Source organism: Mus pahari, chromosome 10 (assembly GCF_900095145.1).
Source record: "Mus pahari chromosome 10, PAHARI_EIJ_v1.1, whole genome shotgun sequence".
NCBI lineage: Eukaryota > Metazoa > Chordata > Mammalia > Rodentia > Muridae > Mus > Mus pahari.
In genome coordinates this window covers 32,856,787-32,884,155 of record NC_034599.1, presented here as the reverse complement: position 1 = coordinate 32,884,155, position 27,369 = coordinate 32,856,787, and the positions used below count along the sequence as shown (strand labels likewise).

Here is a 27,369-nt window from a genome sequence, read left to right as displayed (position 1 = left end):
ATATATATATATATATATATATATATATATATATATATATATTATGATATATTATGGCTGACTATTATCTTTCTAAAAGCTATATTAGTAAGATTTAAAAGAATGGCCTAGACACCCAAAGCTAATAGGGATTGAAACACTGTTTACGTGATGACTAAAGTTGGAGATTGTCTAGAAGGGTCACAGAAAGAAGAAATGTGAAATATTTCAGGCAACTTATTAAGTATTATAACATGATCCACAGTTGGTTTTATGTATGATGCTAATATAAAAGTTTATATTATCAACTCCCAATATTATGTTATGTAAAACTCCAAGATAAGAATTCTCAAGAAATAAAAAATATGTTTACACAATCACATTTTTTTGCATGACATTTGCACAGGACATCATTTTAAACAATGTGTTATTGGATGAACCTATCATTGCAGAGCACTGGGCTCTGGTACTGAGCTTAGCAATCAATCTTCAGCTTGAAAACACCATAGATGATTTATACAGAAGAAGATAAGAGCAGCTTTACAAAGAACAGAGTTTGGATTCCAGGAAATAATGGTAGCTTACAATGAAATATGGGTGAATAATTCCTTGAAATTGACAAACAGGAAAGAAATCAGGTAAATTTAACTAGATAAAGTGGAGATGTTCACTTCTCATTGTGGACAGTTCTGAGGAGTTCTCCTGTTAAATACTGCAAGGAATTTGTATTTATATTTTACTCATCATGGCTAACCTTGAATTTTCATTTGTTTTTTACTAAAATAAAATTACATCAAAATGTATGCCACACCCTTGTTGACTATTCAAAAACTGCATCCCTGGAGCTGTCTGTGAAACTAGCAGGCACCTCTACAGGTAGCAAAGGACCTCCAGACATCTGATCCAGTCAGTCTCCTCCCTGTAGCAATTACTTACTGCCTCCATGATATTCACGATGACCTTGAGAATTTATAAATTTTAGCTCTTCTAGACCTGTGAGATTTCATTACATACTCATCTGCCTCTCTCCTCATTCCAGCAAAGCATGTTACCATTCCAAGAAAATTGCTACGCAGCATTATTATATTTAACTTCATCAATTTTGTGTGTTTTTGAGCATTTATGAAAAAGGCAGAGCCATTACACATAGATACAGATTCATCGTAAGTTATCTGTTATTTGTTGTAGAGCAATTATTTCCTTATTTGTATAGTCTTGAAACCTTTGCTGAAATTAAGTAACCATGAGTTACTTTTGAACCCTCAGTTCTATTTCATTAATTTGCCTATAATTACTATATAGCAGATTATCCTGATCACTACAACTTTGTAGTAAAACTTGAAATTTGGAAGCATAAATACACAATTTTATTCTCTTTTAAAATTGTTGGTTAGACTATAAATGACACTATGCTCAGCTGTGGACATATTTTCTTCTATCTACCTCTCACCAAACAGGCTCAAAGTATGTCTTGCCACAGGTAGCAAAAAGAAAGACAAATATACTATATATTCACTTATATGTGGATGTTATCTATGAAATCATTGATAAGAACACTACAATCTATATAATCAGAGAATGGAGATAGAGCAATGAACAGAGAGAGGGGTGGATCTCCCTTGAAACGGCCAGTAGAATAGTTATAGATAGATTGCATGGAGATTGTAAGAGGATGATCAAACAGAGAGGGTAGATAAGAGGAAGCAAGGGAGAAATATTTGAAGAGGGATAGACAAACAGCCATTTGAGATGGTAGTTTAATACATACTTATATAAAGTTGACTTAAATTAAACTGCCAAATAGCATGGAAGACAGAGCCCCAACTAGACCACTCTCACCACCAAAGGAAGCTTCCAGTACCTGAAATGGGTTGCATCTAATTGATTTGTTGCTCAAAGGGGTCTCATGGGAACCACCAATCAACACAGGCTAATGACACTAATGACAGGGCTGTGAGTTGCATTCCATCAGTAAGGCTCTAGTTAAGGAACAGATATGCTCCTGTGTATTCACAGTGATAAGATTTAGAGAGAGCTCATCAGATGGACTACACACATAGAAAACAGAGATTCTCCTCATAGTTTAGGATGACAGAGTGATAGCAACCACGGGTTTAGACTGAAGATTTATTTTAGTGTTTTTTTTTTTTTTTTTTTTTTTTTTTTTTTTTTTTTTTTTTTTTTATAGTACTCAATTTCAGAACATTCTTTCCTTTGACTTTACTGGATACTCAGACTCTTAAAATGTTGTAAATCATTTATTTATAGGAATCCCTTTTCCCACAGTTTCCTGCTTATTATATGTATTGTAACAAGAACCACATATACATACATTAAATACATAACATTGAAGAAAGAAAGAAAGAAAGAAAGAAAGAAAGAAAGAAAGAAAGAAAGAAAGAAAGAAAGAAAGAAAGAAAGAAAGAAAGAAAGAAAGACAACACCTATACAACTCACTGAACTAAAAGATGTGGAACTGGTGCCTACCTAGAGACTTCACCCCTGTGGAGAAATGTCCCTGCTGCAGTAAAGAGAAAGTTAAATCCTACCAAAGTAGAAATGTAAACACCACTCTAGCTATAAATCCTTAAATCAACAATGGTTACCTGCCTAACAAAAATGGCACAAAATTTTTGGAAGAAACCAACCAAATTCTGATTTGATTTAATTGCAACTCCATGAGGTAAAACTCCTATCCAGACCCTGAGACTAGAATGTCATTGATTTAGTATGAAACCAAACACCGTTGCTCTAGTTTAATAATGTGACAATAAAATTACTCCTAATCATACTCTGCAATCATTATAGTTCTGTTCCTTGGTCAACTATCACCACAGAAGCCTGCTCCAACACAGACCCACATCCAGACAATGTTCAACGAATGAGAGACCTTAGAATATTCAGCCCTGAAAGGATTATCTCCTTAAAATTTTTCCATTCACGGCTCAAGGATGCTGTAGAAGAATAGACAGAAAATCTGTAAGATCTAGAAGGGATAAAGGGTAGAAAGGAAACAAGGATTCCTAAAGACAACACAACTGGTGCATGTATGATGGTTTGTTTAGGTCACAGGACCTAAAGGAGTCTACCCCAGTAGATGGGGTCTTAGAGCTGAGAGTAGAACTGAACACATGCCCCCATCCCTAACACAGAAGCTATCTCTAATTGATAACTATTTCAAATAAAAAATTACTTTTCGCTGTAGGAGTCCTAGTAGTAGATGGTCAGCTGTATATTTGGAGGTTCCTTGTCTCATGTAACAATGTGTCAGAGCACTTTTTTTTAACCTCATAGATTTTTAACACAAATCATTTTCAGACTAATGAGACACAATGAAGATGATGCTAAGAGGAAAATTAATAGCTCTAAGTACCTACACAAAATTTGCTAATACTAGCAACTTAAAATTATACCTAGAAATTGTAGAACAAAATTAACTAAATATATCTAAATTGATTAGAGGGCAAAAAAATATCAAATTCGGGGCTGAAATCAATAAAATAGAAACAAAAAGAACAAAACAAAGAATCAATCAAACAAAGAGATTTTCTTTAAGAAAATAAATAAGATAGACATACACGTATCTGAACTAACTAAAATACAGTGAGAAAATATCTAAGTTAATAAAAATCAGAAATAAAAGAGAAGGCAAAGCAATAGGCATTGAGGAAAGGCAGAGAATCAAAAGAACATACTTTAAAAAGCTATACTCTATCAAATTAAAACAAATCTAAAAGAAATGAATCATTTTCTAAATAGGTGCCACTTACTAAAGTTTTATTAAGAGTAGATAAACAATTTAAATAAACCTATAACACCCAGTGAAATAGAAACAGTCATTAAAATGTCTCACAACCCAAAAAGCATCAAGGGCCAATGATTTTAATGCAGAATTAATAACATCAAACTTTCAAAAAATTGTTAATACCAATACTACTAAAATTGTTCTACAAAAATAAACAGAAGGAACACTGTCCAATTCACTTCATGAGGCTACAGTTACCCTGATTCACAAACCACATAATGACTCTACAATGAAGCATAATTACAGAAAAAAGTTCTAATGAATGTACAATCAGAAATAATCATTAGCAAACTTGTAAACCAGATCTGAAAATATATGAGAAATTTCATCCACCAGGATTGCTGGACCTTCATCCCAGAGATTCAGGGATGGTTTAATATAAGAAAATCAGCTAATGTAACCCGTTGGAAAAAAAAAACACTGAAAAACAAAAAAATCACATGATTTTTCTCATTAAATGTAAAATTCCATTTGACAAAATTCAGTATTCCTACAGGGTAAAATTCCAGGAGAGATTAATGATATAGGGATATACCTAAAAATAAAATAAAGGCAATTTACAGCTAACATCAAATTAAATAGAGAGAAACTTAAAGCAATTCTACTAAAATAAGAAACAAGGAAAGGTTGGCTACAGAAAACTGTGGAGAAGATTACCTGGCACAGTTGCCTTGAGAGACATGTACTATAGGTTTTTTAGATTAGAGTCTATGGTTCCTTAGCCATGGAGTGCCTGGTAGTTCCTGAGAGACCAACATACTCCTTCACATTGTGAAACATTTAGGCCACTTCTTTTCTGTATGTTCCCTTGGAAGTCAAGAAAGCATGGAAGCTTGACAAGACAATTAGTCTTAGACAGTAATCTTGTAAAAACTGTAAAGTTTGCAAACATCATTATATCATGGCAACTGCAACTGGATTTATCTTGGCAATTGTCACTATATTCTGTTTCTAAAAAAGGAATAAAAACTCTGATTGGTTTCAATAAAATTACCAAAACTTACGCTTTGCTGTCCCCCCTCCAAATGACCTGGTTTAATTCCTTTAGGCTCTATCAGCTGACCTTGCCCTGATCAGTAAGCATGTGTGCTTACAGCTGCCTATTTTCTCCATTCTATTAATTATAGAACTTGAGGTCTTATCTAGAGTAGTAAGGCAAACAGGGATATACAAATTGGAAAGGAAAAAAAAATTATTATTACTTTCCAATGATAGGATAGTATATATAAACCAGACAACTCATAAACATGATAAACATTTTCAGCAAAGTGGCTAGATATAAGAGTATCTAGATATATACAAAAGTAGCAGTGGCCTTCCTATGTACAAATGATAAATGGACTGAGAAAAAATTTAGGCAAACAACACCTTTCACAGTAGTATCAAATGCCATCTTGGAGTAACTCGAAAACAAGTAAGTAAACACTTGCATGATAACACTTCAAGACTTTGAAGAAAGAAATTGAAGAAGGTAACAGAAGATAGATCTCTCATGCTCATCGTTTAGTAGAATAAGCTGAGTAAAAAATGTCATCTTACCAAAATCAGTCTGCAGATTATTACTATGCCCATCAAAATTCCAACACAATTCTTCACAACATATAGTGCTGGGAAAACTGAATATTTCTTCTTCTATGAAGAATAATTCATATCAATTCATTCTATTACCCTGTACTAAACACAAGTCCAAGTGTAGCAAAGACATCAACATAAAACCAGATCCTCTGAACCTGATAGAAAAGAAAATGGAAAGTAGTTTTGAAACCATTGCCAGCAGAGATTTTTTCTGAACAGAACACACCTAGAGTAGGTGTTAAGATCAACAATTAACAAATGGAACTTCATGAAACTGAAAAGCTTCTATAAGGCAAATTACACTGCCATTCAGACAAAGAAGCAACCAATAGAATGGGAAAATATTTTTAACAAGTCCACATCAAGTGGAAGAATAATATCCAAAAAAATAGAATGGAAGAAATCAAACATCTATAAACCAAATAATCAAACTTAAAAATGGGAAACAGGCATTTAGATGAAATGCCTGACAATAGGGAGAGATGTCTTATAGATCCCACCTCTAGCAGGAAGACAAGGCATCAAGTGAGGGAGGGGGTTGCCATTCCACAGTCAAAACTCTGACTTGTATTTGTTCCTGTCTGAAAGAACTGCTGCAATGGAAATGAAGAGAAGCCTGAGGAAAAGAATATCTAGTGTGTAAAGTGGGATCGAGCTCAAGGGGAGGTCCCAAGGCCTGACACTATTACTGAGACTTGCCACGGACCACCCTAGTCAGGTATGGGGGTCCCTGGAATGATGGTCCTTGAAGCTAGGTGGGTAAGGATTCGGCGGTGACAAACAGAAACAAACACAGAGGCAGTTTGAGTCTGAGTGTATTCGGCAGCTCTCAAGCAGGGGATTTTATACATTAAAAAAAAAAACATTACATCTCTTAGAAACTATATCTAATGAAACTGTCACAGATACCAACAAAAATCATTTGGCACAGTAAAGCACAAAAATCATCCAAGCATTACAACTCTGAAACTATGTATTCAGTGAATCACAAAGAGAACAGGTAACATCATTATAAATCATCAAAATATAACAATTCTAAAAGGATATATTCAGTGGGGGCTGTCATCCAAGGCTAGTGGTATATTTCCAGGAACAGGTTAATAAATCTTTAACAGTCAGTGCTCTTAACCGCTGAACTAACTTTCCAGGTCCATGGTCAATTATCATTTAACATCTAGTGCCTGATATTATAATAATTTTCAATATATAAATTTAAACTATTTTAATTCTTTCTAATTAAGGCTTTCTTTATCATATACCAAAATCTACCTCTGATGACACATGTGTAGCCATATGAAATTTTGTTGTTGGGAAAATTTTATCATAATAGTTTTGTAAATGATGTAGAAAGTAAAGCGTTGGTTTCCCTGGGGGTAAGGTCATGTTAGTGGCCCCATCTCTAGGGATGGTTTCTTACCCATTATTCTCCCTTACAATCTAGGCCTAGGATACCAGGAACATGTAAATAAGAAAAGGAATAAGAGAAAACAAAACAGATAGACTGCCATGAGAACTGTGGCTCAATATTTTTTCTCTGGTGAAGAGTTCCACAACCGGTTCAAGGAGTCCTCCCCCCTTTGAGGACAATCGCCTCAGTCTGTGGAACTTGTGACACAGATTCTACTGGAGGTAGTGTGGCATAGGCTATGGAACACTCACAAAAAGGGACCTATCATGACTGCACTCTGGAAGACCCAGTAAGCATCTGAAAAAGTCAGATGTAGATATTTGCACCCAACAAAGGGGCAGAAACTGCTGACCCCTGTGGCTGAATTAGGGAAAGGCTGGAAGAATCTTAGGAGGAGGGTGACCCTGTAGAAGGACCAGCAGTCTCAATTAACCTGGACTCCCAAGATCTCTCAAAAACGGGACCACCAACCAGGAAGCATACACCAGCTGATATGAGGACCCTGACACATATACAGCAGAGGTTTGCCAGGTCTAGGTTCAGTCAGAGATGATGCACCTAACCATCTAGAGACATGAGGCCCCAGGAAGTTTAGAGGTCTGGTTGGATGGGGGATAAGAGGTAAGGACATCCTCATGGAGACAGGGATGTGGGGGAGGAGTTATGGGATGTGGAACAGTCAGAGGGTGGACTGGGAGGGGGAATAAAATCTGGAGAATAAATAAATAAATAAATAAATAAATAAATAAATAAATAAATAAAAGAGAAAAATGAGAAACAGGTCTAAATACAGAACTCTCAATAGAGGAATCTGAAATACAAAACCACCTTTCACACTCTGTTTTATCACACACATAAATACAAAAAGAAATTGAAAAAGACTAAGCATTTAAACTACTCTTGAGAAAATAAGAATATTCAATAAACATACTAGTATTAAAATAAGTAGAAATGTTTAATGCTCTCATACCACTAATTTTCATCAGATTGATTTCATATTTCAAAGGCATCATTTTTTTCTAATTTTTGTAGTTCTAAGTCAAATGTCAAAGAATTTTCCAGATATTATTAATATAAAAATTATGCTTTTATTATTCATGTAATCATCTTTTAATTGAAATATTCCCTGTGGAAGTGAAGACAGGCGCTTATAGCATTTAGAAAACTCACAAAACACATTGCTACTATACAGTTCCTGGAAATAAACAGACTCTAATGCACAGCTAACAGCAAGGAGGGCTGGGAACTTCATTGAGGGAAATCAAATACTCATTATCCACATGTCTGTGTGTTTCTCAGTAAACACTAGGAAGCATATATTCTACCCATGAAAATAATTAGAAATGCAATGCAATGCCAACTATTGATTGTATATTTTGTGAATGTATTATATTTCTATATAATTAAAGATGAAACATTAAATAAACTTCTTAACATATATACTAAACAATAAGAATAGTGACATGATACTTCAGAAAGGTTTATCAAAACTAACACCTGTCATTCCAGAAAGAGAATCACTAATTAAAAATCACAGCCAAAAATTAGCTTCGTAGTTTAGCAGGTTTACACATTACTCCAAGGCATTCAGAGAGATGTGGTTAAAAAAAAAAAAAAAACTTGGTCCTGATATCTTGTAGACTATCTCTCTGATACAGGCACTTCAGCTGAATCCATATTCTCAGTAATTCCTTTCTTGGGGAGTCCTAGATAATAACTCTCCAGGAGTTATCTGTTTCTTCACATTCCATTTTCCTTTTCCTATATTACTGCATAAGAAGTGCCACATGTGTAAAAATGAATTGTGATACAATTGTTTGTGGTCTTGCAGTATTCATGTGACCATATCCTCAACTAGATACATTTAGATAGCTATGTATTTAGATATATAGAGAGGTAGACATGGATATAGAAATGGATATAGAAATCCCTCCTGGTCATAGAAATCCAGTCACAAATGCATGAACTATATCAATATGTCTTTATCCCACATGCTGTTTCTTTTGTAGAAAACATTATCCTTTCTGTTGAACTGGAGGGGGTATAGTATAGATATTATTGAAAACACTGTGTTCTTTGGACCGAAATGAGTAATTTTATAAAAACAGTCAGAGACACAATCCACATATCATAAACAAGAAAGTGACAATTTCCAGTATATACATAACAAAAATGTCTGTTTTGTGGAAAAAGTACCAAACTCAGAGGAAATGGAGATACATGTGCAAAGGAATAGTCCTAACATATACTCTGATAACCATAAAGGTAAAAAAGTATGCCAGTTATTTACAGACTTCCATCATTAATTTTAAGTTAAAATGTTAGAAAAAGAAACATATTGAATAATTGCTAGAATTCTAAGATATGCTATTTCCATACTTGTTTTCTCATCCATTAAAATGAAAGTAAAGGGAAAACCCCCTTCAAATAAGGAAAAACATCAAAATTATATCAGAGAACAAAAACCCAGGATGAAATGTGTTAGAAATAAGGCATAGCACTCCAGAATAATTATATGCTGGGAAAAAATAGACAATGTGGGTTGAGAAGAGGATTCAGCTGTTAAGAGTTTGTAACACTCTTAACAAAAGGCATGTGTTCCTTTACCAGCATCTAGATGGTGATTCCCATCTGCCTGTAACTCTACTTCTAGTATCTGAAACCCTCTTCTATCTATGACAGTTCCCTAAATGCATGTAACAGATATAAACTCATGGAGGTTTGACATATACATTTAAATTTTAAAATAAATGTACAGATTTAAAAAAAACATATAAAATAAAAACCACTAAGAAATTTTATCCTCAAGTAAAGTAAAAATAGCTAACCATGGTCTTAACCTGATATAGTCAATGAACATGGCATAAATCTTAGAAAAAATTTGAATCTCAGCATGTGTCAAATCCTCCCAATACTCACAGAGTTACATTGCATGGTTTAAAGTGAAAACGTGTTATAAAAGAACAGAATATAGGTAAAGTTAAAAAAAAAAAAAAGCACATCAAACTGGAACTATGTGGCTAAAGGAAAGATTATGGGATATATCAGCTTGTGATTCTTTTCCAGGTTTTCTTCACAGCAAGTTTGACATCCTTGTTTCTGAGGCTATAAATAAGAGGGTTCAACATGGGCACCAATAAAGTGTAAAACACTGAGAAAAATTTTCCCTGGCCCACAGTCTTAGCAGAAGATGGTTTGACATAAGCAAGCAGCCCAGATCCATAAAAGAGACTAACAGTAATGATATGAGACCCACATGTGCCCAAGGCTTTGGACCAACCCTTACCTGATGACCTATGAATAATATTGAAAAGTATCATAGCGTAAGAGATTAAAATAATGAGGCAGCATAAAATGATAGCTGAACCTACCACGACTGAACTCATAAGCTCATTAACATAGGTGCTACTGCAGGAGAGTGGGAGAAGAGGGAAGATGTCACACATGTAGTGGTTGATGATGTTAGAATCGCAAAAGCTGAGCCTAATCATGCATCCTGTGTGAGCCATGGCACTAGCAAACCCCATCAAGTAAGAACTAAATATTAACAGACAACAGATCTTAGGGGACATAATAACTTTGTATGTGAGTGGTTTACAAATGGCCACATAGCGATCATAGGCCATGGCTGTCAGCACATAACTCTCAGAGTTCACAAAAAATAGGAAAAAAAACAGCTGAGTCATGCATCCTCCAAAAGAGATGGTGTTCTTCTCTACAACAAAACTCATCAACATTTTGGGTGTAAAGACCATCGAATAACAGAAATCGATGAAGGACAGATTAAAGAGAAAGAAGTACATAGGAGTATGAAGGTTTGAGTTTAGGCAAATGAGATTCATTAAAGTTAAGTTTCCCATCACAGTAGCTGTATAGTTCATCAAGAATAGAACAAATAAGGGCAGCTGGAGCTCAGGTTGGTCTGTCAGTCCAATAAGAATAAATTCTGACACTGAAGATTTATTTTCCATAGTCATTTGCAACATGTGTGGCACCTGCAAGAATAAGTGTAGAAAGCAATATTAACCCATAAACCATCATTTACTCCAAGAATAACATTGGATTTTTTTGGTTTACAAACTAGAGTGAGGGAACTAAGAGTCTTGGGGAATCCCTGTTTTCTCTTTCTCATACTCATGTTAGGTTTATCTCTCCAGAACAATCTTTGAGCATGTCATTATTTTCTTCACCTAGTGTTTACTATGATTTACTAAAGATTAAGGCTGAAAAGAACAATGTGTAAATTTTCCCCAGAACATATGATTTATATAGCCATGGACATGAAGATAAATGTCAAGGTAAAGATTATTCAGTATTCACCTTGGTTCACCTGCAGCCCTCTCTGACATTGCAGTTCATGCTGTCTTCCTTCACCATCTAGCTGGAGATAAAGCTATTAATAATAGACAAGTTGTTTGCAATCAGTGCAGAAAATGTGTCTCAATTATTAGAAGAGATTCCCTTGGGAAAATGACATGTTTTCCTTTGAGGATTCCAGACTCTTGACTCAAATGTAAAAGAAAATAGCTGTTATCTGAGCCTCTAAAGCCTAAAGGTCAAGATATTTAAGAAAAAATTTAGGTGCACTGAAAATTATACTATTATTTATGACAGCACTCATGTTTCACATTCTCTTGAGTTTGAAATCACTGAGTTTGTGCTATAGAACTAACATCAGTCTTTTTTATAATTTCCCATCAGGAGTGTCTAGCCCCCAGAGCAGAATTGTGAGTGGTCCCCTTTGTTATTCTCTTCATTAAGTTCTGCACAACTCTACAAGAAGAAATGTTCAGGGACATATTCATTTGCCATTTGTAACTTTCCTATCATTTCAGTAATAAGTTGTTAACCAAGATCTAATATTGTAATAAAAATAATTGTAGGAAAACGATAAAATAGAATAAATGTGCTCTCAATTTTTCGCTTCCTTGCTATGTAACTAAATTCTTGTTCTTGTTTATTTATATCCACATATTCCTTGAATAACTGTAAAATATTCATAAAAGTTAACATACATTTCAGGCCAGTAGTAGTTCTTGGTTATCATAAAGAAATTCACAGGTACGATTTATACAAACAACCATAATTTTAAATAATAAAAATATATTTTGAAACAATTTACACAGTTTGTTAGAAAATTACTAGATGAATGAAAATATATTATTATGTGTTAGTGCCCTCATACTGTTTATATGCATAATCAGATAAAAAATGGATGTTCTTGCTTTGACACATTTGGAGAAATTAATTTTTTGTTGTGCTACCATTCCATATAGTGGAGAAAACCAGAAACCTTAACACATACCATTCCATGACCTGTTTTCATCCTCTCTACCATATACATATATGTACTATAATTCAATTTTACTATATATTGTCTAACAGGCATTACATAGTATTTGTGCTCAGAAAATGGATGCTGAAGGATAATTTCATATGGGAGTACTTTGAAGAATAGGATATTGAAGATGGAAAGAAAGGAGTTTAAGAATGATAATAAGAGAAATCATACACACTAAACACAAAATTTAATTTATAACTTGCTATTTACCTCAATATAAAAGGCATAATACTCTTACAAAAAAAAGTGTAGGCTGAGAAAATATTGGAACTTATGGCTTTGCAAACAGTTTTAAATTAACTATGTTAACTGTGAATAAATTTCACTAGTCTTTTCACTGGGATAAAGAGAACCTTGTAGGGAAAAGTCAAAGAAGGCTCTCAAAGCACATTACCTAAAAATGTTTCTGTAATCTGGATTCCCAAAGTTGTTATCTTATAGTGTGTGTGTGTGTGTGTGTGTGTGTGTGTGTGTGTGTGCGCGCGCGCGCGCACGCACACACACACACACACACAAGCGCGTGAAAGAGAGAGAGAGAGAGAGAGAGAGAATAATGTGTGTATGTTCATTCCTCCTTCACTTCAGGCAGGGCCATTTGGTTGGTTTGTCAGAAACAGTCATGAAAAATTACTAATGACATCTTCTTTCACATTGTTCATCATAGCTAAAAAAGCATTTCATCTGAGGTCTCGCATATGATAAAATTTTATTAAATTGCAGGTCAGTCTCTTGGCCAATATTTTTCTAACGTCAAAGCTAATTCCAAACTATTCTGTTCCTTGACCCATTGCATAAAATACACAAGGAAAACTCTCAGTCAGAAGAATATGGGAAGAGAGATTTCTCCTTCCATTGAAGGAGTGTTCTAAGAATTGAGACAACTCCTGAGTATTTTGAATTACAAAGACAATACTCCATGGCTTGTACTTGTCTCATATAAACACTCACAAGAACATATTATAGAACTTTCAACTTCTGGATATGCACATGAAGTGTATACACATTTAGTCTTGAAAATCAGTTTGCCCAAATTGCAAACTATGACAGTTAAAATAGCAAAATAAACTAAATGCTCCTACCTTAAAAAAACAAAAGCTCAAAGGTTATACTTAAGCCAACCCAAAGCTTTGATATAGCATATCTTATGGGTATAGGAATTTGGGGAATTTTTACATCAAATCCTGAATCTTACTATCAAGGACAGACAACTCTGTTACACGGATCTGCCTTTATCAGCGACATTTACGGTATCTCATAGTTCATCTACCTACAAAAATGTGTTCAATCTGATGAAAATTATGTTCAACTACAATGACAAAATGAGAATCTTTGGAAAATGTAAAATCTTAGTTACTTTATTTTTTTGTTTGTTTTTTACTACAGAAAAAATATCATACAAAAACAGGTTAAAACAAAGAAATAAAGATCTCTTCTCAATCCAGTTTGGTCAAGGTCACATATCTACAAAATGTACATAAAAACTTAGTAGAGAAAAACTCTTAGGTTAAAATGTCCTGATGAACTTGCAAATTGCCCTTTCTAACTCAGTGAAAAATTGAGTTGGAATTTTGATGGGGATTGCATGGAATCTGTAGATTGCGTTCAGCAGTATGGCCATTTTGACACAAAATCAAGAAGGACAAGTTTGCTGTGTCTTGGCAGAACTAAACTGTCAACTATCCACATTGCATGTCCTTTCCTGGGGAGTATTTTTTTTCTCTGTAGATGACTAGGGCAATTTTTTATCCACCATCTATCTTGCCATGATTGAAACAACTCTGTATGGAGGATTTGATGCTCAATTTCTTCTTTGGAGGAGAATGGGGAAGCTGTCAGGAGCAGATATGTCTTGTTGTCAAATGATTGTTAATAGTGGAATAACATTAAATGTCACATTCTGTGAATTTCTGATGTTTTGAACACTATGTAAAGTATATCTAAACTGCTAAACCTTAACAACTTTTAGCTCTTTGTATTTGAGTAAATTAGAAATATTTTAATACAATTAAATCAGAATCTTATATAACCATGAGTTTTACTATCTGGCCCTGAGCTTATGTTACTTAATCATGCTAAACAGTTTGTAATAGCAGCTATTAGAAGGACTTGGTCAAAGCCTTGCATTATTCAATGAATTGCCTAGGCACAATGCCTATCTAAGAAGAACAATATTAATTTCAAATTTGATATCAATATACAGATTTATACAAATGAAAACCTTACCTCTATATCAATATGCAAATTCTGTACCAATGTAAGAAATCACAACTTCAATTTTGCATCAATTACAAAGATTTCTATCAATATAATTTATGACTACACAATGCTTTCTTCAAGAATAAAATTAGTAATCCATTCTATTTCCTCCCTGTTCAAAATTATGACCATTTACAAATTATCTCTTAAAATGACAACCTATCTATAATCTATAAAATAACCATAATCAGACACCCAATCCCAAGGAATTGGGCTGATGATTCTTCATGGCTTCTTCCTTCTGAATAAGGGCAACTTGAATTTCTTTAAAGGTCTGGGGAGGCTTAAGAAAATTAGAAAACTGATTAGACACAAGAAAGCTGTCTTCACTTCTGTTATCTAGTCTCTGTATGTTTAGAAGGTTTGACTGAAATTTTGACTAGATCTGTCTGAAAGGCTAGATGAACTGAATACATTGGAATCACCAATAATCAGTGGAACTGTTCTGGAAGCAAGTCACTGGTCATGTCTATAAGCAGGAGGCTGAAACAGCAGGTCAGTTCAGCATATCTGAGGTTGAATCTTTCCAAAACTGTATATTATATAATACATTAATCTCACAAATAAAATATTAGTACCATTAAGATATTTGTATGGATTGTGCAAGGTGCACAGATCAGTTAAGAATGAATTTTGCTCCTTCTTTGAGCAGGTGAAAGACAACTATCCATTTATGAGTTAATTTGATCAATAGTCAATTGTAATAAATCTTCATCCATGCCATATAAAGAAGGGCATGAAGAATCTTAAGGATTCCATCACCAATAAGATTTATTGTCTAATTTTAGTTGAAGTTTTGGGTAGAGATATTTTTACATCTAAGCTAGTTACTGGGCTGTCCCCATGTCAAGTAATAAGCAAATCAACTTACCTGCATGTTTGATTTTCTTGAATTTTTCTTTTCTGTTGCTAAGATTTTCAGGGGATCTACTCCTGTCATAGCTGATGCATATCACTCTGGAAGGGGTTCAAAGAGTTTCCTCTTTTCCTGTCAACAAAAATACAGAACCTCTCTCCCAATATAGAGTGCTCTTAGTCCAGTAATTGGAAATCATTAAAAGTATAGCTTCACCTCTCTCTAAGAGGCATTTTGCTATAAACACCAAACTTACAATCACACATTTTCATAATTAAAACAATTCAAAGCAATTAAGCAATCTAAACACATAGTATCTGTTGAAACAATGCTTTCATTTTTTTCTTGCCATGAGCTATATGAGAAGATAGCCTAAGTTATTTATTTATCTCTTTACTTAAATTCTCTCTTCTATGGAGATTAATATCTCTGTGAGTAATATATTCCCTTTGTCTTTATAAGAGTTAAATTAATTTATAGCAATCTAAACAATTATTAACTGGTGAGACATTGCTTCTTCACCATCTCCTGCCTTAGGACCTATAATTTAAGATCAAAAGTCTTAATATTTTATATGTCTATGTATTTAATGTTAATTAAATTCCACTCTACTTACTTTATAAGCCTATTTCCAGGCTTTATTTTTGTCATACCAGGTCAAAAAAATCCCAGAAATCCCATGTAGATCATGTTCAAAGATTTTGAGAATTCGACCTAGCAAGACTTTTAAATTTCTTTTCATGCATTTTCTCATTTCTTCTATTTTCTTTCCCTGACTTTTCTTAATTTAAAATCGGTGGCCTGGCTTTCTTTTTCCCATGTATACTTAAGAACACTTAAACAACTATCATTATACTTACTCCATTCTATCCTTGAAAAAAACTAAATAAAATTTTATTTATCTGGCCAGTGGTGGTGCATGCCCTTAATCCCAGCACTTGGGATGTAGAGGCAGGCAGATTTCTGAGATCGAGGTCACCCTGGTGTACAGAGTGAGTTCCAGGACAGCCAGGGCTATACAGAGAAATCCTGTTTCGAATACAACAACAACAAAAAAAACCAAACCTTATTTTTTGATTATTTGCTTATTGAAAACCTGCTGCATCTATCATCTGATTTGTCCTGTCTCTTTGCACAGCAAGGTCTTCCAGCATCTGAACAAAAGCAAATTATACTATTGAACCATGGGAAGAAATCTCCACATGTCATGGGCAAAATCTGGAGCTTGTTAAGAAGTGAATGTTTCCCAATTCTTAATGTATATCACTGAGTATGTGTTCCATTTGAGATTCTCAAAACAATTTTAAAAGTTCTAGCCTACCATGTTGCATACCATCTGTAGTTGTGAGTTTAGTTAAACTGCTTTGGCTCCTCAAACACTCCTCTCCAGGTACTCCTGAGTTAACATCCATAAAATCTATGTTTTAATCTCAACTACTCTGGATCTCCTGATTTTTACATAATGGTGTGCCTTTAGGTCTGGTTTTTCTTCTACTCTGTCGTGGAGATCACTCTTCATGTGTCCCTCCCTTCTCCTGTCCTTAAACACACAATTACCCAGGTCCTGCATCAGTCTGCCTAACCAGCCATTGGTTATAAAGCAGTTCCTTATTGCCAACCAAATCCAGCTAGAGGCAGAGACCCTCAGTTTCTGGGAACACAGTCTTTGAGAACCAAATTGAATTGAGACAGCATTAGAACAAATCCCTAATAATAAATGGTGCTGTGTACTCAGAGGTAGATGGATCATCTCTATCTCTCAGCAAACAAGGCTCAAAGTATGTCTGGCAAGAGGGGGAAGAAAGAAAAGCACATATGGTATGTATTTACTATATGTAGATGTTAACTGTTACGTCACTGATAAGAAAACTATGATCTATATAACCAGAGTTTAGAGATATAGTAATGGGAGAGAGATGCATCTCCCTAGGAAGGGGAAATAGAACAGTTATGTATAGATTTGACAAGGACTAGAAGAGGATATTCAAACAAGGAACAGGAGATAAAAAAAGAGGCAAGGGAGGGTATGTGAAGAGGCAGAGATAATACAGCCATGTCAGGGGACAATTGAAAATGTAATATAATAGAAACTTTCTAAAGCATATATTTATTTGAAGTTGATCTAAATGAAATCACCAAACAACAGGGAAGACAGAACCCTAACTAGAAAGCTCCCATCATTAAATAATGTAGTACCAGGAATGAGTTGCATCTAATTCAGTTGATGGCCAAAGGGGTCCTATGGGAACCCGTAAACAACACAGGCTATTGAGGAGGCTATGGGCTGCTTGCCACCAACCAAGAGTAAGACTTTGTTTCAGTCAGACAAAAAAAAAAAAGAAGAAGAAGAAAGAAAGAAAAAAGAAAAGAAAAGAAAAGAAAAGAAAAGAAAAGAAAAGAAAAAGAACTTTTTGAAGAAAAAGAAGTGGTCTTGGTTCTCACCTAGAGCCTTCACCCTCTGGACAAACATTCATGCTACTACAAAAAGAAATTTATACATTACAAAGAAAGAAAGAAAGAAAGAAAGAAAGAAAGAAAGAAAGAAAGAAAGAAAGAAAGAAAGAAAGAAAGAAAGAAAGAAACTAAAGACTTCATGGAATTTAATGAAAATGCTGACACATCATACCCACCTATGGGACCCAGTGAAAGCAATGCTAAGAGGAAAGTTCATAGCACTAAGATACCCATTTAAAGAAACTGTAGAGATCTTACACTAACAACTTAACAGCACACCTGAGAGCCCTAGAACAGAAAGAAGCAAACTCACCCAAGAGGAGTAGAAGGCAGGAAATAGTCAAACTCAGGACCAAAATCAACCAAATAGCAACAAAGAAAACAATACAAAGAATCAGCAAAACCAAAAGCTGTTTTTTGAAAGAATCAACAAGATATATAAACCCATAACCAAACCAACTAAAGGTTCAAGAGGCAATATCCAAATTAATAAAATCAGAAATGAAAAGGTAGACATAACAAGAGAAATGGAGGAAATTTAAAAAAAATCATCAGATCCTACTATAAAAGCCTATACTTAAAAAAATACATAAAAAAAATAAATCCTGGAAAATCTAGATGAAATAGTTGGATTTCTGGACAGATGTCACATACCATAGTTAAATCAAGAGCAGATAAAATATCTAAACAGGCCTATATCACACAAGGAAATATAAGAAGTCAGTAAAAACCTTCCAACCCCCCCCCCCAAAAAATGAGCCCAGGGCCAGATGGATTTAGTGCAGAATTCTATCAGACCTTCTAAGAAGACCTGATACCAATTTTCCTCAAACTATTTCATAAAATAGAAAGAGAAAGAACACTAACTAACTCATCTATGAAGCCACAATTACTTTGATACCTAATCCCCACAAGGACCCAACCAAAAAAGAAAACTTCAGACCAAACTAGCTTATGAATATTGATGCAAAAATACTCAGTAAAATTCTTGCAAACTGAACCCAAGAACACATCAAAACCATCATTGACCATGATCAAGTAGGCTTCACCCCAGGGATGCAAGGTAGTTTAATATATGAAAATCCATTAACATAATACACTATATAAACAAACACAGAGGAAAAAATCACATCATTATATCTTTAGATGGAGAAAAAAACATTTGAAAAAATACAACATTCATTCATGTTAAAAGTATCAGAGAGGTCAGGAATTTAAGGCCCGTACTTAAACATAATAAGATCAATTTACTGCAAACCAACAGCCAATATCAAATTAAATGGAGACATACTTGAAGCAATCACACGAAATCGGGGACAAGACAAGGATGCCAACTCTTCCCATATCTATTCAATATAATACTCAAAGTGCTAGCTAGAACAATAAGACAACAAAAAGAGATCAAGAGGATACAAATTGGTAAAGAAATAAAGGTATCACTACTTGCAGATGATATGATAGTATATATAAGCAACCCAAAAAATTCTATCAGATAACTTCTCCAGCTGATAAACAAATTCAGCAAAGTGGCTGAATATAAAATTAACTCAAATAAAGCAGTAGCCTTCCTATATACATAGAATAAACAGGCTGAGAAAGAAATTAGGGAAACCATTCCCTTCACAATAGCCACAACTAATATAAAATATCTTGGGTAACTCTAATAACCATACAAGTAAAAGACCTGTATGACAAAAAATTCAAGTCTCTCAAGAAAGAAATCAAAGAAGATCTCAGAAAATAGAGAGATCTCCCAGGCTCATGGATTGGTAGAATTAACATTGTAAAAATGGCCATCCTACCAAAGGTAATCTATAGATTCAATGCAATACCATCAAAATCCCAACACAATTCTTCAAAACATGGAAAGAACAATTCTCAAATTCATCTGGAAATGCAAAAATTTCAGAATAGCGAAAATAATTCTTAACAATAAAAGAACAGCTGGGGGAATCACCATCCCTGACCTCAATCTTTATTACAGAGCAATAGCACTAAAAACTGCATGGTATGGGTAAAGGGACAGACATGTTGATCCTTGGAATAGAATTGAAGACCCAGAAATAAAACCACAAACTTACAGACACTTGATTTGATAAAGACACCAAACATATACAAAGGAAAAAAGAAAACATCTTCAATAAATGATGCTGGTCTAACTTACTGTCTGTAGGTTGAAGAATGAAAATAGACCCATACTTGTCACCTTGTACAAAGGTCAAGTCCAAGTGGATCAAAGACCTCTATATAAAACCAGATACACTGAATCTAATAGAAGAAAAAGTGGGAGAGAGCCTTAAACTCATTGACACAGGGGTAAATTTCCTAAACTGAAATCCAATGGTTCATGCTCTAAGATCAAGAATTCAAAAGGCTCAACAAGCTGAAGTGCCCAAATGAGGACACCTTAGTTCCCACTTTGGAGAGAGAAGAAAACAATCACAAGTGGGGAGAGAGGGAGGGATTTGGGAGGAAGAATGGACAGGGAAGAAGGCGAGTGAAAGGGAGAGGGGAACCTGATCTGGTATTGGGTGAGGGAAAGGGACTAAAGCCCTGAGGGTCAGCAGAAAAAAAATGTGAACAAGCAACCTCAGGAGGTTGGGGGCACACTCCCATAATGCACCAGATACCTGAGAGGTGAGAGACTCCCAGTACTCACAGGGAGGGACCATTGATGAAATGCCTGACAGTAAGGAGTGGGAACTTATAGAGTCAGCCTCCAGCAGGAAGACAGGGCATCAAGTGAGGGATGGGGTTGCCATCCCACAGTCACACCTCTGACCCATAATTACTTCTGTCTGAAAGAATTACAGAGATAGAAATGCAAAGGGACCTGAGGAAAAAAAGATCCAGTGAGAGGCAGAAAGTGGGATCCAGCTCAAAGGAAGGTTCCAAAGCCTGACACTATTACTGAGGCTATGGAGCACTCACAAAAGGGGATCTATCATAACTGTCCTCTGAAAGACCCAACAAACAGCTAAAAGAGTCCGATGCAGATATTTTCACACAACTGATGGACAGGAGGAGCTGACCCCTATTGTTGAATTATGGAAAGCTGAAACAAACTGAGGAGAAGTGTGATCCTGTGGGAGGACCAGCAGTCTTAATTAATCTGGACCTCCAAGATATTTCAAACACTGAACCACCTAACAGACAACATACACCAGATGATATGAGGCTCCTAGCACACATACAGTAGTGGACTTCCAGGTCTGTGTTTATTCAGAGATGGGGCACCTAACACTCAAGAGGCTGGAGGTCCCAGGGAGTTTAGAGGTCAGGTTGGGTGGGGTGTGGGGGCATCCACATGAAGACTGGATGGCATGGGGACGAGGTGTGGGCTGTGGAGCAGTTGGAGTGTGAATGCGAGGCAAGGAATGGAATATGGAGTGTAAAAAACTGAATTACAAATAAAATTAAATTAAAAAAAAAGAATCATAACACCACTATTAAAACAAATAGAATTGTTTAACTCTCTAACTCCATTAATTCTTATCTGACTCATTTCATTGTCATTTCTTATCAGATTGATTTTTCTAATTCTGCTGTTCTAAGTCAAATATTGTAAAATATTTCAGATATTATAAATATAAATTATACTTACAGTATCCATCAAACCCTAGGCATGCTGTCCCTTATTATGCAGCTATTTCCTTAAAATTGAAATAGTCACTCCAAGAGGGAAGATGGGAAACTCATAAAACACACTGTCTTCAAGAGACTCTGCTTAAGAACAGATTATCAATATGTAGTTCCTGGAGGAAAAGAGGCTCTAAAGTAAAGCTGACTTCAAGATGCACAGGGAACTTCACTGAGAGAGCTTTAGACACTCATCATCAACATGTCTATGCGATTTTCAGTGAACACTACAAAGCATATATTACATCTAAGGCAGACAATAAAAAAGTGTAATGCAGTGGTAATTTTTGATTGTACATTTCATGAAATAATTATTTTTCTGTCTAATAATAAAACATGATATACTTCTTAAACTATATACTAAACCATAAGAATAGATACAAGTTACACTTCAGAAAGTCTTAACAAAACTACTCACTCCCATTATACCAGAAAGAGAATCAATAATTTAAAATAACAGATAAAGTGTTGCTTTTTAGTTCAGCAGATTATACCACATTATTTTGAGGCTTCTATGGGGAGATATACTTTTTATAAAACTTGAGTCCAAAGTTTTGTAGAAATAATCTCTGTGATAAGCATCTTGGATGGGCCCATGTTCTTATAGACTCATTTCTTGGGGAGTCCTAGGGAATAACTCTCCAGAAATTATTTGTTTCTACGCTTTCCATTTTCCTTTTCATGTATTGCTGCATAGAAAAATTCAGCATATGAGAAAATAAACTGTGCATCATTATTTGTATTGTCTAGCCATAATCAGGTGACCATTTTCTCATCTCAATGGCAGATAGGTATAGAGGCAGACATTGATAGAGGAAAGGACAAAGAGATTCCTCTTGGTTTTGGGAACCCAATCCCAAATACATGAACTATATCAATAGGTTTTTATTCCATTTGCTATTTCTTTTACAGAAGTAAACTGATATCCTTTTAAAAAAACATTATCCATTCTGTGTAATGTGAAGAAACATTTGAGAGGAATAGCTATAACATGCTATGATAATCATAAAAGTAAAACCATTTTCCAGCTAATTACAAATTTCCTTCATCAATTTCAAGCTTAAATACTAGAAAAAGAACCATATCAAAGAGTAGCTGGAATGTTGAGAATGAGATGAGTTCTACAATTGTCTTCACATCTCTTTGAATGAATATGCTGGTAATAAACCCTGTAGATAAAGAAGTTATCTTTCACATCAAACTTCATATAAAGTTTATTTGACAACCAAGAAAGAAAAGATTTACTAATTAAGCATAGTACACCAGAAAATTTATTGGCTGGATAAGAAAGACAGAGGGGCAGAGGGGAGGGCTCAACTGTTAAGAGCACTTAATGCTCTTACAGAAGGCATGGGTTCCTTTCCCAGAACCTATATAGTAGTTTCCAACTGCCTGTAACTCTACATCTATGGAATCTGAAACCCTCATTTATTCACAACAGGCTCTTAACTGTACATGATAAACATACACTAAGGAAAGTTCAAAACATACAAATAAAATTTTAATATATATACAAATATTTTGAACAAAACACATGAAAGAAAAGGTAGTAAGAAAATTTATGCATGGGTTTGAAAAAAATCTTGGTATAGGTAATGAACATCTTGGAAACATATTGAATCTGAAGATGTCTCATATCCTCACAGTGCAGAGAGTTATATTTTATGGCTTAAAGAGAAATTTGGTATTATAGTATGAATTCTATCAATGCTATTGAAGGACAATGATAAATAAAAGAATACAATATAGGAAATATGAAAGACAAGGACAAAGGAAAACAAATCAAACAGAAAGTGTTGGGTCTAAAGAATACACCATAGCACAAATTAGTTTGTGATTCTTTTCCAGGATTTCTTCATAGCGAGCTTGACATCCTTGTTTCTGAGGCTATAAATAAGAGGGTTCAACATGGGCACCAATAAAGTATAAAACACTGAGAAAAATTTTGCCTGACCCACAGTTTCAGCAGATGATGGATTGACATAAGCAAGAAGCCCAGATCCATAGAAGAGACTAACAGTTATGATATGAGACCCACAAGTGCCCAAGGCTTTGGACCAACCCTTACCCGATGAAATATGAATGATATTGAAGAGGATCATAGCATATGAGACTAAGATAATGAGGCTACATAAAATGATAGCTGTACCCACTGCAACATAGCTCATAAGCTCATTGACGTACGTGCTACTACAGGAGAGTTGGAGGAGAGGGAAGATGTCACACATATAGTGGTTGATGACGTTAGAATCACAAAACCTGAGCCTGACCATGCATCCTGTGTGAGCTGTGGCACTAATAAAACCCATCAAATAAGAACCAACTATTAACAGACAACAGATCTTAGGAGACATAATGACCTGATACATTAATGGCTGACCAATGGCTACATAGCGATCATAGGCCATTGCTGTCAGCACATAACTCTCAGCATTTATAAAAACACAGAAGAAAAACAGCTGAGTCATGCATCCTCTGAAGGAGATGGTGTTCTTCTCTATGACAAAACTCATCAGCATTTTGGGGGTAAAGACAATTGAATAACAGAAATCAATGAAAGACAAATTGAAGATGAAGAAGTACATGGGGGTGTGAAGGTTTGAGTTTAGGCAAATGAGACTCATTAAGCTCAAGTTGCCCATCACGGTAGCTGTGTAGTTCATCAAGAACAGAACAAATAAGGGCAACTGGAGCTCAGGTTGGTCTGTCAATCCCATAAGAATAAATTCTGACACTGAAGATTTATTTTCCATAGTCATTTGCATCATGTGTGGCACCTGCAAGAATAAGTGTAGAAAGATAATATTAACTCATAAATCATCTTTCACTGCATGAGCAGATTTGGATTTATTAGTTTCCAAATATGAGTGAGGGTACAAGGTGTCCTAAGTAATTGATAATTTCCTTTCCCCTACCCATGATTTTTTAGCTCTCTAGAAAGTTCCGTTGAGTTTAAATCTTTTCTTTCACTTAGGATTTACTAAGAGTTGTGACTAAAAATATCAACGCATATTTATTCCTTAAAACATAGGTTAGATAGATGACAGATAGATAGATAGATAGATGATAGATAGATAGATAGATAGATAGATAGATAGATAGATAGATAGATATACAGATAGTTGGATAGACAGATAGATACATGGTTTTGAATGTAAAATGTCAAGATAAAGACAATTCAATCCTCACCTTTATTCATCTTGAGCCTTCCCTGACATTGGAGTTCATGGTGTCTTCCTTTACACTGTGCTCAGAGAGCCAACATTGTTAATAATGAAAAAGGTGATAATAATCTGTGCAGATAATGTGCCTCACTTCTATCAAAGGTTTGCTGAGGACATTGATATACTTTCTGGTTGAGAATTTTACAAAGATTCTTGTCTGGTGTAAAAAAGATTATAGTTTTCTCATATGAGTCTTCAATATTTCATAGTCAATATTCCTGGAAAACATTCATTAGAAGCACAGAAAATTATTCTCTTTATGAGTTTTCTTATGGATTAGTCTCTTGGTGGTAGAAATTGTTGAGTCTGTGCCATAGAACTAATGTCAGTTCTTTAGAGACTTAACATTCTACTCCATTTATAATTTCCCAGCAGGAGTGTCTATTCCCTAGGGAAGAACTGTGAGTTTGTCATCTCTTCATTAAGCTCTGCAGAGCTCTACAAGAGGAAAATTCCAGGGACATGCTAACTAGCCATCTGTAGTTTTCATATGGTTTCAAAAATAAAGGATTGAGCAAGTATTAATATTATACAAAAATAATTTTATAAAGGGGATAAAAGAATATGAAGAAGCACTCAAGATAGTACAAATTTACATTAGAACATTTGACTTCCCAAACTATGAAACTGTAGACTAAGATGATTCTTGTTTTGTCCATCTGTATTTTCTTATGAATAACTATAAATATTGATAAAAATGAGAAATCTGGACTAATAGTCAAGTTCTAGGTTGGCATACAGAAATTTGGAGGTACAATTTATACAAACAAAAATAATTATAAAATATATAAAATAAGAAATCTATTATATTTTGAGACAATTTATACCATTAGTAAAAGTTTACTAGATATATGAAAATATACTAGTATGTGTTAGTGTCCTCATACTGTTTATATGCTTAATCAGATAAATAAAGTTGTTCTTGCCTAGACTCACATGGAGTAACTAAATTCTTCCCATAGTGTTGTCTTGTGTAGTGGAGACAAAACAGATCTTTGGCTCCTACCATCCCATGCCATGCTCTCTTCATTATCACCATGCACACATGAACCATGGCCTAAGATATTTCTCTGGATATCAAATACGACATATTTTATGTGCATGGCATAGTAATTGGGCTCAGAAAATGAAGTGTAGACGTGCATTGTCTCATTGGGATTATTTTAAACAGAAGTACATTGAACATGTAAAGAAAGGTGTTTAAGAATAATAAGAACAGTCGGGCAGTGGTGGTTCATGGCTTTCATCCCAGCACTTCGGAGGCAGAGGCAGGCAGATTTTTGAGTTCGAGGCCAGCCTGGTCTACAGAGTGAGTTCCAAGACAGCCAGGGCTATACATAGAAGCCCTGTCTTGAAACAAACAAACAAACAAACAAACAAACAAAAGAATAATAAAAATAATCATGCACAATACACATAAAATTAATGTGTAAAATCTTAATAAAATCTTACAACAAAAACATTGTAAGATAAGAAAAATACTGGCATTTATGGATATGTAAACATAACTTCTTTTTTACATTTTTTATTAAGTTATTTATTTACTTTACAACCCAATCACAGTTCCTCTCCTTCCTCTCCTCCCAATCCTTCCCTCTCACTTCCCCTCCTCTCTTTCTCTGAGGAGAATGGGGCCCTCTCATAGATATCAACCATAGCAACTTGGAGTAGAACCAGGTGCATGTTTTATTGAAGCTAGACAAGGCAGTTCAGTTAGTGCAAAGGGATCCAAAGGCAGGCAATGCAGTCATCAACAGACTCTGCTCCTGCTTTAGGAGTTCCACATGAAGAGCCAGCTCCATGACTCTTACATACATTCAGAGGTCCTAAGTCCACCCTATGCCTGCCCTCTGATTGGTAGTTCAGTGTCTATCCCCAGGTTAGTTAATTTTGTATGCTTTCTTGTGGTATACGTGACCCCTATGGCTTCTTCAATCCTTCTTCCTCCTCTTCCACAGGCTTCCCAAGCTCCACTTGATGTTTGGTTGTGTGTCTCAGCATCAGTTTCTATCAGTTGCTGGGTAAATCCTCTCTGATGACAGTTATGCTAGGCTCCTGTCTGCAAGCATAGCAGAATATCATTAACAGTGTTGGGGTGGGCTGCTTCTGATGGCATGCGTCTGCAGCTGGGACATTCACCAGTTGGTTCTCTCAAATTCTCCATCTTTTACCTCTGGACATCTTTTAGGCAGTACAAAGTGTAGGTTTAAGGTACAAAGAGTTTCAGCTTTCAGTTTAGAAATTTTATGGGACTCCTGAAAGTGTAAATGAGTAGATCTCCGATTCTGTGCCTTATTTGGGGGCTCGCTTCTTTGTTTGTTTGTTTATTGTTGGCTTGGATTGTCCAACTTTGATAAAATGGGCTTTTGTTCTATCTTATGATGCATTTTGTTTTGTTGTGTTTTATTGTTGTCTCACAAAATCCTGCTCTTTTCTAATGAGAGACAGCGAATGGATTCAGATTGAGGGGAAGGAGGGAAGAAGAAGGAGGAGTAGAGGTTGAAAAACTCTGTTCAAATTATATTGTATGAGAAAAGAACACATGTTTAAACAGGGTGGAGGTTAAGGAAAATCTATTAAGGGCATTTATATCAGCAAAGAATGCTGACATTTTCACCACAAAAATTGAAAATAAAAAAACAATAATAACAGAATCAAAACACAAAACTATATTAGCAACATAATTTTGCCAATATGTCTTTTAAAGAATATACAAGTCTTAAGATAATAGAAATCAAATCAATATTTACCTTCACTTAACAATTTGCACCTTCTTGCTGGAGATGATTAGAGAGAGAGAGAGAGAGAGAGAGAGAGAGAGAGAGAGAGAGA

At 35.0% G+C, this 27,369-nt stretch overlaps 2 protein-coding genes across 2 annotated transcripts; both read right to left on the bottom strand.

Annotated features, from left to right (window-relative positions):
• Positions 1-9,811: 9,811 nt before the first annotated feature.
• On the bottom strand, positions 9,812-10,768 carry LOC110328143 (olfactory receptor 143). The gene has a single exon (XM_021207512.1). It carries the CDS (start codon positions 10,751-10,753, stop codon positions 9,812-9,814), a length of 942 nt encoding a protein of 313 aa, XP_021063171.1. The 5' UTR covers positions 10,754-10,768.
• Positions 10,769-23,139: 12,371 nt separating this feature from the next.
• Positions 23,140-24,096, bottom strand: LOC110328203 (olfactory receptor 143-like). The gene has a single exon (XM_021207593.1). It carries the CDS (start codon positions 24,079-24,081, stop codon positions 23,140-23,142), a length of 942 nt encoding a protein of 313 aa, XP_021063252.1. The 5' UTR covers positions 24,082-24,096.
• Between the last annotated feature and the right edge of the window lie 3,273 nt (positions 24,097-27,369).